Source organism: Trichosurus vulpecula, chromosome 6, assembly GCF_011100635.1.
Source record: "Trichosurus vulpecula isolate mTriVul1 chromosome 6, mTriVul1.pri, whole genome shotgun sequence".
In the NCBI taxonomy this organism is placed as follows: Eukaryota; Metazoa; Chordata; class Mammalia; order Diprotodontia; family Phalangeridae; genus Trichosurus; species Trichosurus vulpecula.
Genome location: NC_050578.1, coordinates 263,226,200 through 263,243,104, shown reverse-complemented (window position 1 = coordinate 263,243,104; position 16,905 = coordinate 263,226,200). Strand labels below are relative to the sequence as shown.

General features: G+C 34.9%; 1 protein-coding gene across 1 annotated transcript; it reads left to right on the top strand.

Moving 5' to 3' along the window:
- Positions 1-15,951: 15,951 nt before the first annotated feature.
- Positions 15,952-16,905, top strand: LOC118855056 (olfactory receptor 10AG1-like). The gene has a single exon (XM_036765183.1). The coding sequence runs from the start codon at positions 15,970-15,972 to the stop codon at positions 16,903-16,905; it is 936 nt and encodes a 311-aa protein (XP_036621078.1). The 5' UTR covers positions 15,952-15,969.

Sequence of the window (16,905 nt, the reverse complement as noted above, 5' to 3'; positions counted from 1 at the left end):
GCAGAACCCACAGAACAGCAGAGGGAAGCAGGGCTCCAGCCCAGGACAGCCTGGATGGTCTCTGGGTGAGGTCTATTCCACACGGAGCTGGGAGCTGGGAACGGAGTGGAGCAGAGCCCAGCCTGAGCGGCGTGGACGATCCAGACCAGAAGCCGGGCGGAGGGGGCCCTAGCGCCCTGAATATGTGAGCTGCGGCAGTTACCAGTCCCCCCTCGACCCACAAACACCAAAGACTGCAGAGAAGGTTAGTGGGAAAAGCTGCGGGAGTGGAAGGAGTTCGCGGTTCGGCTTCCAGCCCCGGGGTCAACGGAGGTGGGGCAGCTACAGCTGTTGTTACTTCCGGCTCCAGGCCCACCTGGTGGGAGGAATTAAGTGGCAGATCAGAGCAGGAGTGCAATAGCCTGCTGAAGATCTAAGTCCAGCCTGGACTGGGGGTCCTTGGGGAAGGAGGAGTGCGACTCTGACAGAGCTGGCACCTCCCCCCCAAACGTAGAACATAGAACTCGTTAGTCTACAAGCAGTCATACCCCACTGAAAAACTCAAGGGTCAAGTTAGTTGGTTGGGAATATGGCCAGGCAGCAAAAACGCGCCCAGATTCAGTCTCAGACTTTGGATTCTTTCTTTGGTGACAAAGAAGACCAAAACATACAGCCTAAAGAAGACAACAAAGTCATAGAGCCTACAACCAAAGCCTCCAAGAAAAACATGAACTGGCCCCAGGCCATAGAAGAACTCAAAAAGGATTTGGAAAAGCAAGTTAGAGAAGTAGAGGAAAAATTGGGAAGAGAAATGAGAAGGATGTGAGAAAACCATGAAAAACAAGTCAATGACTTGCTAAAGGAGACCCAAAAAAATACTGAAAAATACACTGAAGAAAACAACACCTTAAAAAACAGACCAACTCAAATGGCAAAAGAGCTCCAAAAAGCCAATGAGGAGAAGAATGCCTTGAAAGGCAGAATTAGCCAAATGGAAAAGGAGGTCCAAAAGACCACTGAAGAAAATACTACTTTAAAAATTAGATTGGAGCAAGTGGAAGCTAGTGACTTTATGAGAAATCAGGATATTATAAAACAGAACCAGAGGAATGAAAAAATGGAAGACAATGTGAAATATCTCCTTGGAAAAACCACTGACCTGGAAAATAGATCCAGGAGAGATAATTTAAAAATTGTTGGACTACCTGAAAGCCATGATCAAAAAAAGAGCCTAGATGCCATCTTTCAGGAAATTATCAACGAGAACTGCCCTGATATTCTAGAGCCACAGGACAAAATAGAAATTGAAAGAATCCAACGATCGCCTCCTCAAATAGATCCCCAAAAGAAATCTCCTAGGAATATTGTTGCCAAACTCCAGAGCTCCCAGATCAAGGAGAAAATATTGCAAGCAGCCAGAAAGAAACAATTTGAGTATTGTGGAAACCCAATCAGAATAACCCAAGATCTGGCAGCTTCTACATTAAGAGATCGAAGGGCTTGGAATGCGATATTCCGGAGGTCAATGGAGCTAGGATTAAAACCTAGAATCACCTACCCAGCAAAACTGAGTATCATGTTCCAAGGCAAAATATGGATTTTCAATAAAATAGAGGACTTTCAAGCTTTCTCAGTGAAAAGACCAGAACTGAATAGAAAATTTGACTTTCAAACACAAGAATCAAGAGAAGCATGAAAAGGTAATCAAGAAACGGAAATTGCAAGGGACTTACTAAAGTTGAACTGTTTTGTTTACATTCCTACATGGAAAGATGATGAGTATGATTCATGAGACCTCAGTATTAGGGTAGTTGAAGGGAATATGCATGTATATATATATATATATATATATATATATATATATGTTTATGTATATATATAAGTGAATGTGTATGTATGTATGTATCTATGTGTATATGTATGTATGTGTATGTATGTGTATGTATATATGTGTTTATATATATATATATATATATATATGTAAAAGAGAGAGAGCAGACACAGGGTGAGTTGAAGATGAAGGGAAGATATCTAATAGAAATAAAATGAAATTAAGGGATGAGAGAGTAACATACTGAGAGAGGGAGACAGGGAGAGATAGAATGGGGTGGATTATCTCGCATAAAGGTGGCAAGAGGAAGCAGTTCTATGGGAGGAGGGGAGAGGGCAGGTGAGGGGGGAATGAGTGAACCTTGCTCTCATCAGATTTGGCCTGAGGGGGAATACCATACATACTCAGTTGGGTATCTTACCCCACAGGAAAGAAGAGGGAGGAAGATAAAAAAAAAAAAATAAAAGGCGGGGGGATGATGGAGGGGAGGGCAGATGGGGGTGGAGGTAATCAAAACAAACACTTTGGAAAGGGGACAGGGTCAAGGGAGAAAATTCAATAAAGTGGGATGGGTTGGGAAGGAGCAAAATGTAGTTAGCCTTTCACAACATGAGTATTGTGGAAGGGTTATACATAATGATATATGTGTGGCCTAGGTTGAATTGCTCAACTTCTTAGGGAGGGTGGGTGGGAAGGGAAGAGGGAAGAGAATTTGGAACTCAAAGTTTTAAAATCAGATGTTCAAAAACAAAAAAAGTTTTTGTATGCAACTAAAAAATAAGATACACAGGCAATGGGGCGTAGAAATTTATCTTGCCCTACAAGAAAGGAAGGGAAAAGGGGATGAGAGGGGAGGGGGGTGATAGAGGGGAGGGCTGACTGGGGAACAGGGCAACCAGAATATAAGCCATCTTGGAGTGGGGGGGAGGGTAGAAATGGGGAGAAAATTTGTAATTCAAAATGTTGTGAAAATCAATGCTGAAAACCAAATATGTTAAATAAATAAATTGCATTTAAAAAAAAATTAGATGGCAGCAAGTGGAAGCTAGTGACTTTATGAGAAATCAGGATATTATAAAACAGAACCAAAGGAATGAAAAAATGGAAGACAATGTGATATATCTCATTGGAAAAACCACCGACCTTGAAAATCAATCCAGGAGAGATAATTTAAAAATTATTGCACTACCTGAAAGTCATGATCAAAAAAGAGCCTAGATATCATCTTTCAAGAAATTATCAAGGAGAATTGCCCTGATATTCTAGAGGTAGAGGGTAAAATAGAAATTGAAAGAATCCACCAATCACTTCCTGAAAAAGATACCAAAAAGAAAACTCCTAGGAATATTGTTGCCAAACTCCAGAGGTCCCCGATCAAGGAGAAAATACTGAAAGCAGTGAGAAACAAACAATTTGAGTATTGTGGAAACACAATCAAAATAGTACAAGATCTAGCAGCTTCTACATTAAGGGATTGAGGGGCTTGGAATATGCTATTGCAGAGGTCAATGGAGCTAGGATTAAAACCAAGAATCACCTACCCAGAAAACCTGAATATCAGGCTCCAAGGCAGAATATGGATTTTCAACAAAATAGAGGACTTTCAAGCTTTCTCAGTGAAAAGACCAGAGATTAATAGAAAATTTGACTTTCAAATACAAGAATCAAGAGAATCATGAAAAGATAAAAAAGACAGAGAAATCATAAGGGACTTACTAAAGTGGAACTATTTTGTTTACATTCCCGCATGGAAAGATGATGTGTATAATTCATGAGACATATATATATATATATATATATACAGAGAGAGAGAGAGAGAGAGAGAGAGAGAGAGAGAGAGAGAGAGAGAGAGAGGGCACAGGGTGAGTTGAATATGAAGGGATATCTGAAAAATCAAATTAAGGAATGAGAGAAGAATATATTGAGAGAAGGAGAAAGGGAGATAGAGAATGGGGTAAATTATCTCACATGAAAGTGGAAAGAAAAAGCAGTTCTGTAGGAAAGGAAGAGGGGGCAGGTGAGGGGGGATGAGTGAATCTTGCTCTCATAGGATTTGACCTGAGAATGGAATAAAATACACACTCAATCAGTTACCTTACCCCCCAGGAAAGAAGGAAGAAAGTGATAAAAAAGGGGTGTGACAGAAGGGAGGGTGGATTGGGTGAGGTAATCAAAAGCAAACACTTTTGAAAAGGGACAGGGTCAAGGGAGAAAACTGAATAAAGGGGGATAGGATAGGAAGGAGCCACATAGTTAGTCTTTTACAACATGAGTATTGTGGAAGGGTTTTACATAATGATACACATGTGGCCTATGTTGAATTGCTTGCCTTCTTAGGGAGGCTGTGTGGGGAGGGAAGAGGGAGAGAATTTGGATTTCAAAGTTTTAAAAGCAGATGTTCAAAAAAAAAGGTTTTGCATGCTACTGGGAAATAAGATATACAAGCAATGGGGCATAGGAGTCTATTTTGACCTTCAGGAAAGTAAGGGAAAAGGGGATGGAGGGAGTGGGGTGACAGAAGGGAGGGCTGATTGGGGAATGGAGTAATCAGAATATATGCCATCTTGGAGTGGGGGAGGGTAGAAATGGAGCAAAAATTTGTAATTCAAACTCTTCTGAAAATCAATGCTGAAAACTAAAAATATTAAATAAATAAGAAATCTGGGGAAAAAAAGAAAAAAAATCCCAAAAGAAAACTCTTAGGAATAATGTCATCAAATTCCAGAGTTCCCAGGTCCAGGAGAAAATATTGCAAGCAGCCAGAAAGAAACAATTTGAGTACTGTGGAAACACAATCAGGAAAACACAAAATCTAGCAGCTTCTACATTAAGGGATCAAAGGGCTTGGAATATGATATTTTGGAGGTAAAAGGAGCTAGAATCACCTACACAGAAAAACTGAGTATAATATACCAGGGCAAAATATGGATTTTCAATAAATTAGGGGAATTTCAAAGATTCTCAATGAAAATACCAGAGCTGATAGAAATTTTGACTTTCAAACATGAAAATCAAGGGAAGCAAGAAAAGGTAAACAGGAAAAGGTACTTACTAAGGTTGAATAATTTTGTTTACATTCCTACATGGAAATATGATATTTGTAACTTATGAGACATTTCTCAGTATTACGGTAGTTGAAGGGAATATACATATACATACATACATATATATATGTGTGTGTGTATATATATATATATATACACACACACATTGTATATACATATACAGAAGGCACAGAGTGAGGTGAATATGAAGGGATGATATCTAAAAAATAAAATTAAGGGGTGAGAGAGGAATATATTGAGAGGAGAAAGGCAGAGATAGAATGGATAAATTATCTCAAATAAAAGTGGCAAGAAAAAAAAATTATAACGGAACAAAAGAGGGGGCAGGTGAAAGCGAATGATCGAATCTTGTACTCACTGTATTTGACTTAAAGAGGGAATAAAATACAAATTCAATTTGGTATCTTACCCTAAAGGAAAGCAGGGGGGAAGGGGATGTGGGTTGATAAAAGGGGGGCAGTTTGAGTGGGAGGAAGTCAAAAGCAAACACTTTTGACAAGGGACAGGGTCAAGGGAGAAAAGTGAATAAAGTGGGACAGGATAGGATGGAGGGAAATATAGTTAAATTTTTCACTACATGATTATTATGGAAGTGTTTTGCTTAATGATAAATCTATGGCCTGTGTTGAATTGCTTGCTTTCTCACAGAGGGTGTGTGGGGAGGGAAGAAGAGAGAGAATTTGGAACTCAAAATTCCAAAAATAAATGTTTAAAATAAAGTTGTTTTTTAACATGCAACTGGGAAATAAGATATACAGGCAATGGGGTATAGAAATCTATCTTGCCCTATAAGAAAGTAAGGGGCAAGGGGATGGGGGGCTGTGGAGTGAGGTGATAGAAGGGAAGACAGACTGGGGAAAGGGGCAATAAAAATTTATGCCATCTTAGGGTTGGGGGATGGTAAAAATGGGGACAAAATTTGTAACTTGAAATCTTTTGGAAGTCTGTGTTGAAAAGTAAAAATATTAAATACTTGTTGACTGACAAAAAAAATCTTTCTTCTTCCTTGGCTATGATTACATTTGCATTTCATCATTTCATCATTAAATCATCCTACCTTATTGGTTACTTTTTGCTGGTTGCACATGTACAATATCATAATTGCATGTGTACATAAAAATATTTTTTTTAAAAAAAGATGAATCCAAGTCAGATATCCAATCACTTTGAAAACAAAGAGCAAAATCTAGCCAGGTAGCCATTTCCCAATTGATGGGCATTCGCTTGATTTCCAATTCTTAGCTACTACAAAAAGAGCCGCTATAAATATTTTTGTGCATATGGGTCCTTTTCCCACTTGTGTGATCTCTTTGGGATACAACCTCAGAAGTGGTATTGCTGGGTCAAAGGTTATGAACATTTTTATAGCCTTTGGGCATAGTTCCAAATTGCTCTCCAGAATGGCTGGATCAGTTCACAACTCCATCAGCAATGTAACAATGTTCCAATTTTCCCACATCCTCTCCAGCATTTGTCATTTTCCTGTTTTGTCATTTTAGCCAATCTGACAGGAGAGATGTGGTACCTAAGAGTTGTTTTGATTTGCATTTTTCTAATCAGTAGTGATTTTGAGCATTTTATATGCCTATAGATATTTTTAATTTCTTTCTCTGAAAACTGCCTGTGCATATCCTTTGACCATTTCTCAATTGGGGAATGACTGGTATTCCAATAAATTTCGCTCAGTTCCCTGTATATTTTAGAGATGAGGCCTTTATCAGAGACACTGGTTGGAAAGATGTTCTCCCAGTTTTCTGCTTCCCTCCTAATCTTTGTTGCATTGATTTTTCATGCAAAAAAAATTCCATTTAACATAATCAAAATTATCCATTTTGTATTTTGTCATGCTCTCTATCTCTTGTTATGTCATGAATCCTCAGCATTCCTATACATTACTAACAAAGCCCAACAGCAAGAGATAGAAAGAGAAATTCCATTCAAATGTACTGTGGACACTATAAAAATAGTGCATATTTTTGAACATAAGGAAAATAGATGATTTTCATGTGAAACTAAGATATTATTTATTAGAGCAATAGCCTCTAGTAGATTATTGCCTTGAGGTTGAAATAATTGAAGTTTACTGTTCACTCATCTTTAGGATTCTGTAGTTTAACTTTGATCTTTTTAAGTCTTTCATTGTGATTGGTGAATCATTTCAACATTTCATTGAATTCAAAGACCCTCAGTAAAAGATGAAATTAAAAAAAAAAAAGAAAGCGGAAAAAAACATATAGTTCTAAGAGCACATTTCAATGACTATCAATGACAAGCAAGATAACTTAGTCCAGGGGCTAGTGTGGGAAAAGTCAAGAATTTCAAATATCATGCAAGTCCAAAATGAAACAAGATCACTTCCAATAAAGCACATCTATAAGTATCTTTGAAAAAGAAAACAAGAAAAGTATTCCTGGAACTAATAAAACATTGTTCAAGTAGTTTAATTAATCATAATTTAAAAATAAGCAAGCTAAGAAACAAAAACAATGAGTTCAGAAGGACATAGCAGCTAGAGAGCTTATTAATAATTTATTTATAATATGAGTTAGACTTCTTGAAGTTGGAAGAACAGCAATAAGAAATGTTGTGTCTCTGTTTTAGCCACTAACTGTGGCAATGAAAAAAATCCTTGTAATAGGCAAGACAGTGAATAAAATGACTGAAGAACTTAAAATGCTATATACATATATGGAATATTGTATTAGCTATGAAACTCACTTTTTTTCAAAGATATTCCAAAGCTATTGTCACATGAAGTCCAGAAAAGCTTAAAGGATCTCAATATTCTTCAGACCCCAAAACATACATCCCAGAACATTTTTAAATTGTTTCCTTATATTTTTTATAGTTTATAGTTAAATAGTTTACTTATAGCATTTCTAGAAACTTTATTCTCATCACAGGGATTGTCATGCTTATATTTATTAGTATACTAATAAGTAGAATTGTTATAGAATTATATAAATTCCAAAATGGAAATGGAATGCTGCAGGATGACCCATCGTCGTACATCATCATAAGTATTCTTAAGAAATAATTACAAGTAATAGAGGTAAACATGCTAAAGCAGCTGTCAATCTTTAATAAATATCTATGGACTCTAATCAAGGCTGGATGTGGATAAATTAAACAGGTATTGAAATTTATGCTTTATCACATGATCCCATCTGATAAAAATGTGTTTTTATAATTTAAAGTGTTAATAACATACATTAAAACCTTATGTGATCAGTGACAAATAAAATACATCAAGTAGGTGGAAAAAAATGAAGACCTTTTTTATTTAAACATTTTGAGAAATATAGGTTTTTTAAAGATTTATAACATATAAATACCTCTATTTTGTTTTGCCACCATTAGTTTCAATCTTTTTTATTTGGCTGTCATTCAGATACTTGGGTAGCTGACCTTTTCCCCCTACGACTTCATTCATCAGCCTAAATATCTGTGATTCCTTAGGAAAATCCTCATATGACATTGACTCCAGGGCTTTTCTCTGTTGGCTGCTCTTTTCTATAGTCAAGGAATATTTTCTCTACATTTTGAATGCGTATGTTAATGAATTAATAAATGTGTAACTAAAAAATATTATATATTCACTATGGTGAATGTTAGAGCTGTGAATAGTAAAATATATATGTATGAGACAGAGGGAGAGAGAGAAAAAAGAAAAGAGAAGAGAGGAGAAGAGAAGAGATGAGAAATGGAGAGAGGTGAGTAGAAAGATAGAAGGAGAGGTTGCTCCAATACACATTGTTAAATATAACCCCAAATGTTTCAGGTCAGCTTTGATAATCTTTCTAGTTTTTTTCCCAATATGCTGTTCTCTGTTTAGAGAAGAACAAGGCTTCCTGAATTCTGCATTTTATACCTTCTCCAATGTCTCATTAAGTTCTATTTCTACTTCCTCCTGGATGCAAATCATAACTTAAGAGTTTGGGATGGTTGGACTTACAGGGGAAATTGTCAGGGGAAATATATTTTGTTTTACTATGAATATTTGTTTCTGTTTTTTTTTTCACCTAATTTGGAGGGGAGAAGAGGGAAAGTAAATCCCTGTTGATTGAAAAGTGTCATAAAATGAAACAGAAAATGAGCCCACCACCAACAACAACCAAAAAAAAAAACCAAACTAGATTTTGTAACTCAGTAAAAAGTTCAGTGAGGTTTCCATAAATATTTTCTGAAGTGTAGACAGTAAATATCTTGGACAGAAAGATAAACAAGTTGATTTTAAAAAAAGCACTTGATAAGTGCGAAGGCTTTAGACTACAAGTACTGCCTAGAAGCTGTTTTGGTACAGTGAAACACATTTAAAGTCACATACTGGTAGAGACAAGGATGATGAAATATAAAAGTGAAGAAGGAAAGAATTCTGAGTCTTCCTGAAGTTTTACAATTGATATGTCAGCCCCATCAGGCATTACATAATGCAGGTTATTATCGTAGCTGTTATTCATTATTATTACACCTCGGACAGCTTTGAATCTTCTGTGTGAATTTGGGTTGCTCAGCCTTTATCTGACACCTTCATCATCAGAGGATCTTTCTATGATGTGGATCTGCTTAGAATTGAAGTACAGAACCTTTCGTACATCTACTTGTGCAATGGTCCTCAGGACATTAAATCTAAAGGAATAGTAATTGCAATGATATCCCATTTAGTTCACTGAAAAAAATCCAGAATATAATTGATCATCCACTCTTCCTTTTTTGATCTTAAAAATAAAAGTAAAATTCTGCCCTCAGGATTAGGAAGGATGAGGCATTGCATTTACAACATAATGTGATGTCAAAACAACTGTTTTTGAGACTGATTAACTGAATTAGATACACAGATCTACTGTTCCCTACTTCTGAGGTTGATGACATACCAATTCCCTACTTTGGGATCAACCTTGATACTTTCTAAAATCATAGGTTTTCAGAAAATATTCTGAATGGGATAGTCATCATTAGAATTATTATTTTATATTTCATATAGGAATCCCAATGAAATGGTTTATTCTTTTTTATGTAATGTCTTATGAACTTTTGAAAAATAGATTTATAGTTTAATGAAAGCAATAGTGTATAAACTCATCCTATGGAGGTATACATGACATCATTAGCACCTTTAGCAGAGTGGATAGAAGAAAGTGTATGACAAATGACATTGCATATGAACTAATTGCTGTAAACAAGTTCTTCCCTGTAAACTTTGATTTCTGGAGGCCATCTTGAAATATTGAATTATCATCATCTTCATCTTCATTAAAATATAGCAATAATAAAATGTTTTTAAAAGATCATATTATTAATTATACCTCATGTAATTAATAATATAATATTTAAAACTCTTTTTAAACAATAAACCTATGAGACAGGGAGTGCAAGTACCATCATGCAAATCATGTACACAATGAAACTGAGACATATAAAGCAATGAGTGCCTTAACAACATTTTAGTTGGTCCCAGTAAGTGGCCAATCCAAGACTAGGTCTATGGTCCCCAGACTCAAAACCCAAGAGTATTTGGCTATGGTGTGCTACCTCATTAAGAATATATAGTGAAATGGACTTGTTCATAAGTCCTGGCACGTTACTAAAAACCAAGATGGGGCATAAGAAAGGAACTGTCCCCACAGAGCAGAAAAAAGGGTTTATTTCTAAATAAAGATCTAAAATTTTTTTGAGAGAGGTCTGGCTCCTGATGTGGATGTATAGTTCTTGAGAATCGACATGGCATATTATAATTTGAGTGGAGGTCTAATTCAAGTTCTCCTAACAGAATTTTTGTGGCATTGAGACAGTTAATTTACTGCCAACGAGTCACGTATTCCTCATCTGTAAAATGGGGATATTTATACTTTTAAATTTGTGCCATGGAACTTTTGTGAGGAACAAACCTCAGATAATATTTAAAATGCCTTCTCTGGTGCTGTTTGTATGCCAATGTGTATTAAAAACATAATTTAATCTTTGTAAGAAGCCCCTGAATGTTATTGGACCTGAACTGAGAAAGGTAAGTCTGGCCTTTTTTAGTTATAGCCTCAGGATCTCTCACGTGTGGGTTATCTATCAATAGAGGGTCTTGATGTCAAGATCCTGCCTGGCCATTGAGATTCAGCCAAGTCAAGAGGAGCATGAATTTGAGTTGTGATAAATTTCTCATGAACATGAGAGCAATGTTGTTTAAAGATAACTTGTAGTTTTCAGACATGAAACCAATAAGATCCTAATTTGAAAGCATTTTGAAAAGTGTAGAACTTTATTTTAAAATAAAATATTGCTTTGCTAATACTCACATTGAAAAGTATCACAATTAATCACAAGAAATATAATAAGGCAAATATGTTGTGTGTGGAATATAAAGGACAAAAATATTGGTCGTTCTTGTCTCATTTGTGCCAAAGGAAAATATATCCATTGGAGAAAAAGAAAATATCCAAAGTCATTAAGTATGATTCTGCATTTATGATACAAATCTAGGAATATTCCATTTACTTAACATGACAGTCTAATTAAAAAGTTAATTGACAACTGTATTTTCTTGTATGGATACTCATTTTTGTCAAGATATTTCAAATATGAGACATCTGATTCCCTTAAAACTTCCCTGTAACAAAGGAAACAAAGTCATGAAAATCCTATTTGGAGTGCTCCTATTGACTATATGCACTATAGCAAAAGATCCCTTTGTAGCTTGATTTAATCAGAAAAGGTCAATGTTGGTCTTTTTTTCTTTCCCTGTGAAACTATGACCAGCATCTCATTGACAGGGAAATTTCTGGTACAGGACTGGGTGATACCCTACTGAGGGATGACCTTTGGCTTTTCTTTGCCAACCAAAGCAAAACAAAAACCCTTCCCCAAGAAATATAAAAATAATTAACATTTATCTGAGAGTGCTTTCATTACTTTTCATATTTTAGTTTCATAATTGTGTTCAAGGAATAGAAAATTAAATTACGAAGTATTGATTATAGAGTGGGACAAATAAAATGATTAATCTTTTTGGTTAATATAAATTCTATCCCTTTCTGTTTATCTCCTCTCTCCCATGCCTTCAAATTATTCAACCAATGAACTGCTTTGGAAGCTTTCCTTTAGTTAATCTCAATTTAGAAATACTCATTAGAAATATTTTAAGAAAAGCTTACTAGACCAGTGCTAGAAGAGGCTTTAAAGAATTAGAGTAATGAAGAACACTATCAGTAGACTGTGTCATGGTAACATAATGTTCTGGCTGCTCAGGCTTCATTTTGCTTTCGTGTTTCTTAACAAGGAAAATGATCTTTGAAGGAAAGACAGAAAACTGTTAACTAATAGAGAAGAGATAAAAGATAAATAAAGAGATTATAAGATAAGAATTAGTTAACATGCATGAGTTCGGACCCCCAGGTACATTTTTCTATTACCCTATGATATTAAGATTAGAGACTTAAAGGATGGCTACATTAATGTTACATTAAGCTACATTAATGTTACCTTATTGCTTAATTAATTAAATTAATGTTACATTAAGCAATATTTGGAAGATTTTGAAGCATACCAAGTATACCACAGGATGAGATTAAGCACAACTGCCCTTCATCTTTTCTAAACAAAGGAAAGAGATTTGAATGTAGGAAATAATACCCAATGAGCATAAATTTGTTACTCAACAGAATGCTGAAAGTTATGTAGTTGACATAACATCTGACACTATTGACCAGTATCTCTTAAAACAGATTTCATCTGTGTTCTTTAGGATTATAAGATTGTTGGTGTAAATGAATCAGTTATAGAAACCCACTTTACAACATAATTTTCCCACACATTTAAAAGTCTCAAAATTTTTAGTAGGCTTTGAATCCATTCAGTAAAACTATATAAACCTAAGAATTTCATTAAATTTGCAAGAGCAATTAACTGACATTAGGGAAGATACAAATTTACTAGCCAATTTGACTGAAAATTAACAACATGGTTTAAAGTGAAGCTAATGATGTATCTCTTCTATTTGGATCTGAAGTATCTTTATTCAATCTTAAAATCCATTAAAATGAATATCTAAATACACTCATATTAGAATCAGACCCATAACCCATGATATCATAGGGTTTTACATAAATATTTGGGAAAATTCTAATGCACAGTCAATCTTACTGTTGCCACTAAAACATTATTTTAAGCATAAAATTTTGTTGAGAGGAAAAATTATTTTTACCATCAACAAATTCTCATCCACTAATTTTTCATTCATTTTAAATTTCTAATTTGGGAGAAATTTTACAATGTATACAGTAATTAGTATACTAGAACATGTATATGACATCAATAAAATATGGATTTTATAACATCAGCTGATTGTGTTCATGATAAAAATTTTTGAGATCTCTTTTAGAGACAGTGGATAGTGAAAAACTTCAGAAGTTAGCACCAGAAAACAACTTCAAAATATTTGCTTCATCCCCCTCATTACACGTGGATAAAAAATTGATTAAAATTAAAATTTACTATGAATTTGAAAAGAGAATTTTATTTAGATTTTGGGTATAATTTGAATAGGAAGTCTTTCTCATTAACTTTGAAATCATACTCTAAATTCTATTTCACTTTCTAACAAATATTTATGGAGCGTATTCTATATTCATATCACAAATTTAAGACAAGTAAAATTACAACGTAGTTAAAGAAATAGGACATTGATGATGAGGATAATGATGAACCCTCAGATTTAATTCTTTCTTCAAACATTACTCACAAACATATATGAACACACATATATTCCACACATTTTAAATATGCATATAATATGGAAAAAATACATGTATATGTTATTGTTCAGTTGTTTCAGTATTGACCAACTCTTCATGGCCTCATATGAGGTTTTCTTGGCAAAAACACTGAAATAGTTTGCCATTTCCTTCTCTAGTTCATTTTTCAGATGAGTAATGAAGCAAACAGGGTTAAGTGACTTGCCCTGGGTCACAGAGTTTACTAGCTGTGTTTGAGGCTGGATTTTAATTCGAGTCCTTCTGATTTCAGGGCCAGCATTCTATCCATTGAGCAATCTAACCATTTTTGTATACAGGGTGTCCCTAAAGTCTGGACACATAGGCAAAAATGCATATCATGAAATATTTGGAATATTAACAGACCATATCCCCATAGATTTCTTATTCTGGAGAATGCTAATGGAGAAAGTGTATTCAATGAAAATCACAGGTGCAACACACTTGATTGAACATATAAAGAATGAATGTGCTAAAATTGATGGCAATGTGGAGTTACTGCATGGTGTTCATGTGAATCTTGCAAAGCGCATCAACTTTTGCATCACAATGATGGAAATCATATTGAAGATGTTTTTGTTAATTTTCCAATTCAATAAAATGTTGTTGAAAATTTCATTCATTTCATTTCTTGAAAATGCATTTTTTTCCTATGTGTCCAGACCTTAGGAACACCCGGTATATGTGTGTACGTGTATTCCTGTTTCCTCTAATGTCTATATAGACATATGCACACATACACATACATGTATACATTATACACACATATTAGCTGCACACATACATATATTGGGAAAAACAGGAATACACACACATATACATAGATGCTTTTATATGTCATACTTATGTATGTGTGTGTGTGTGTGTAGAGAGAGAGAAAGAGACAGACAGACAGACAGACAGAGAGACAGAGAGAAAGAGTATGTTCTTCATTAGAATGTATGCTCCTTGAAGGGAGAGACTTTTTTTTAAATTTTTATCCTTGTATCTTCAGTGATTAGAATATGTTTTTTTTTTACATATAGTAGGGACTTGATGAATTCAATTAATCAATAATAAAGCACCTATCATTTTCTAGGCACCACACTAACTATTGGAGATGCAAATTTTAAAAAGAGAGAGAAGCAGTCTCAGTTCTCAAAATATCTACACCCTAAGAGAAGATATAACAAGGTTATAGACATTCATTTGATACCCATAATCGCAAATAATATGTACAATCAAATAGTCTCATAATTCAAATTTTCATTGTCTATTCATATTTGGCTGGAGCCACTTACAATATTTTACATACAAATATAATTTAAAATGATGAAAATTCAAATATCTATTGAATTTACATAAATCCATGTTTATAAGTGCACATACATATATGCATGTATGTGTGTGTGTATATATATATATGGATATATATGATTATTAACTACCTCATCAAGAATAAAAAGATAAATTGGAATATAAGGAGAATGGACAGACAAATCTCATTAAGTGCCAAATGTGCAGTACCCAAATCAAGGGTTCTTAGGATTCAAAGGAAACAAAATTTGTTCAGGGAAGACTGAACCACAAGATGGGGCATCAATACTGATCTGGAACATGGAGAAAGGCAAGAATGCTGTTAAGCAACAAAGATTGAGAAAAGCTTAACAAGGAGAAAATAGAGTATGAGCAAAGTGTGGTGGGCTGCCAAAGTACAACATATGAATGGCCAATATTGCTTAGGAGTAGCAATTATGTCTGTTTTCTACTTCAAATTTTGTTAAAAATAATGTCTCATATTAAAATTAATTTATTCATTGGAAACATAATCATCATTTTTGGAATATTATTCTTATTTATGGAATATTATTCTTGTTTTAGATTCTGTTTCTAGCATTTTATTTAAATCCATTTTCTAGAAGCCTAGAATAATGGAATTTTGAGATGACAGTGAGTGTATAGCATGAAACATAGAATGTTAGCAATCGAATAGTAGATATTGGTAGATAGTTAGATATTGGATTGTATCACAGATGCAAAATGTTCTCATTGGAAAAGAGCTTACAACATAGTGGGCAGGATGTCAGAATTTGATGCATCTTCAAATATAGAACATAATATGTTATCAAGAAAGAACCGTAAACCATGGAATAAATAACAGCAGAGATAAATTGACCATATCTCATGTTTTGAAATAGTTAAGGAAGAGATTAAAGCTTAGCATCTGAGATTTGGAAGATAATTTGCAGATCATTTAATCTCCCATCCTTATTTTACAGAGAAAGGAAACAGAAGACCAAGAGAGAAGTAATTTATTTGACCCATAGTCAATATTCCCATACAACAGTTAAAAAACATGGTAGGAAGAAATCTCACAATTGTGGTGGAATTTATTCTTCTGGGATTTTCTGACCTACCCAAACTCCAAGAGGTTCTGTTTGGAGTTTTCTTAATCACATACATGAGTATTCTGTTGGGGAATGGTCTCATCATCCTAATAACCAAGATTGATCCAAGTCTTCAAACACCCATGTATTTTTTCCTTGGAAACTTTTCCTTCTTGGAAATTTGCTACACATCAGTTACTCTCCCAAGAATGATGATGAATATTTGGACCAAGAAAAGACATATTTCTTTCTTGGACTGTGCTCTACAACTTTGTTTCCTGCTTATGTTAGGAGGCACTGAGTGTTTGCTCCTGGCTGTGATGGCATATGACCGCTATGTGGCCATTTGTAAGCCTCTCTATTACTCTCTCATCATGAATTACAAAGTCTGCATCCAATTGGTTGTTGGCTCATGGATCAGTGCAATGCCAGTTGTGATAGGGCAGACATACCAGATTTTCTCTCTGCCCCTCTGTGGATCTAATAAACTCAATCATCTTTTCTGTGATATGCCCCCATTACTGAAGCTAGTATGTGGTAACAAATTTATGAATGAGTTCTTTATCTATGCTGATGCTGTGGTGTTTGCTATGGTTCCATTTCTTTTGATCCTTGGATCCTATATCAAAATCATCACTACCATTCTGGAGATGCCCTCAGCCACTGGGAGATATAAAGCCTTCTCCACCTGCTCTTCCCACCTCATAGTTGTAATCTTATTCTTTGGTTCTGCTATCATTACATATTCAATACCCAAATCCAACAGTTTGTCAGGTATGGACAAAGTACTCTCTCTTTTCTACACCATTGTGACACCAGTGTTTAATCCCATGATATATAGTTTAAGGAACAAAGATGTCATTGCTGCCCTCAAGCATTTATTACCTAAATGGCTTGTATCGTGA

Bases quoted from the DNA above. Each gene is read 5' to 3' on its own strand.
- LOC118855056 (XM_036765183.1), top strand. From the start codon at position 15,970: ATGGTAGGAAGAAATCTCACAATTGTGGTGGAATTTATTCTTCTGGGA.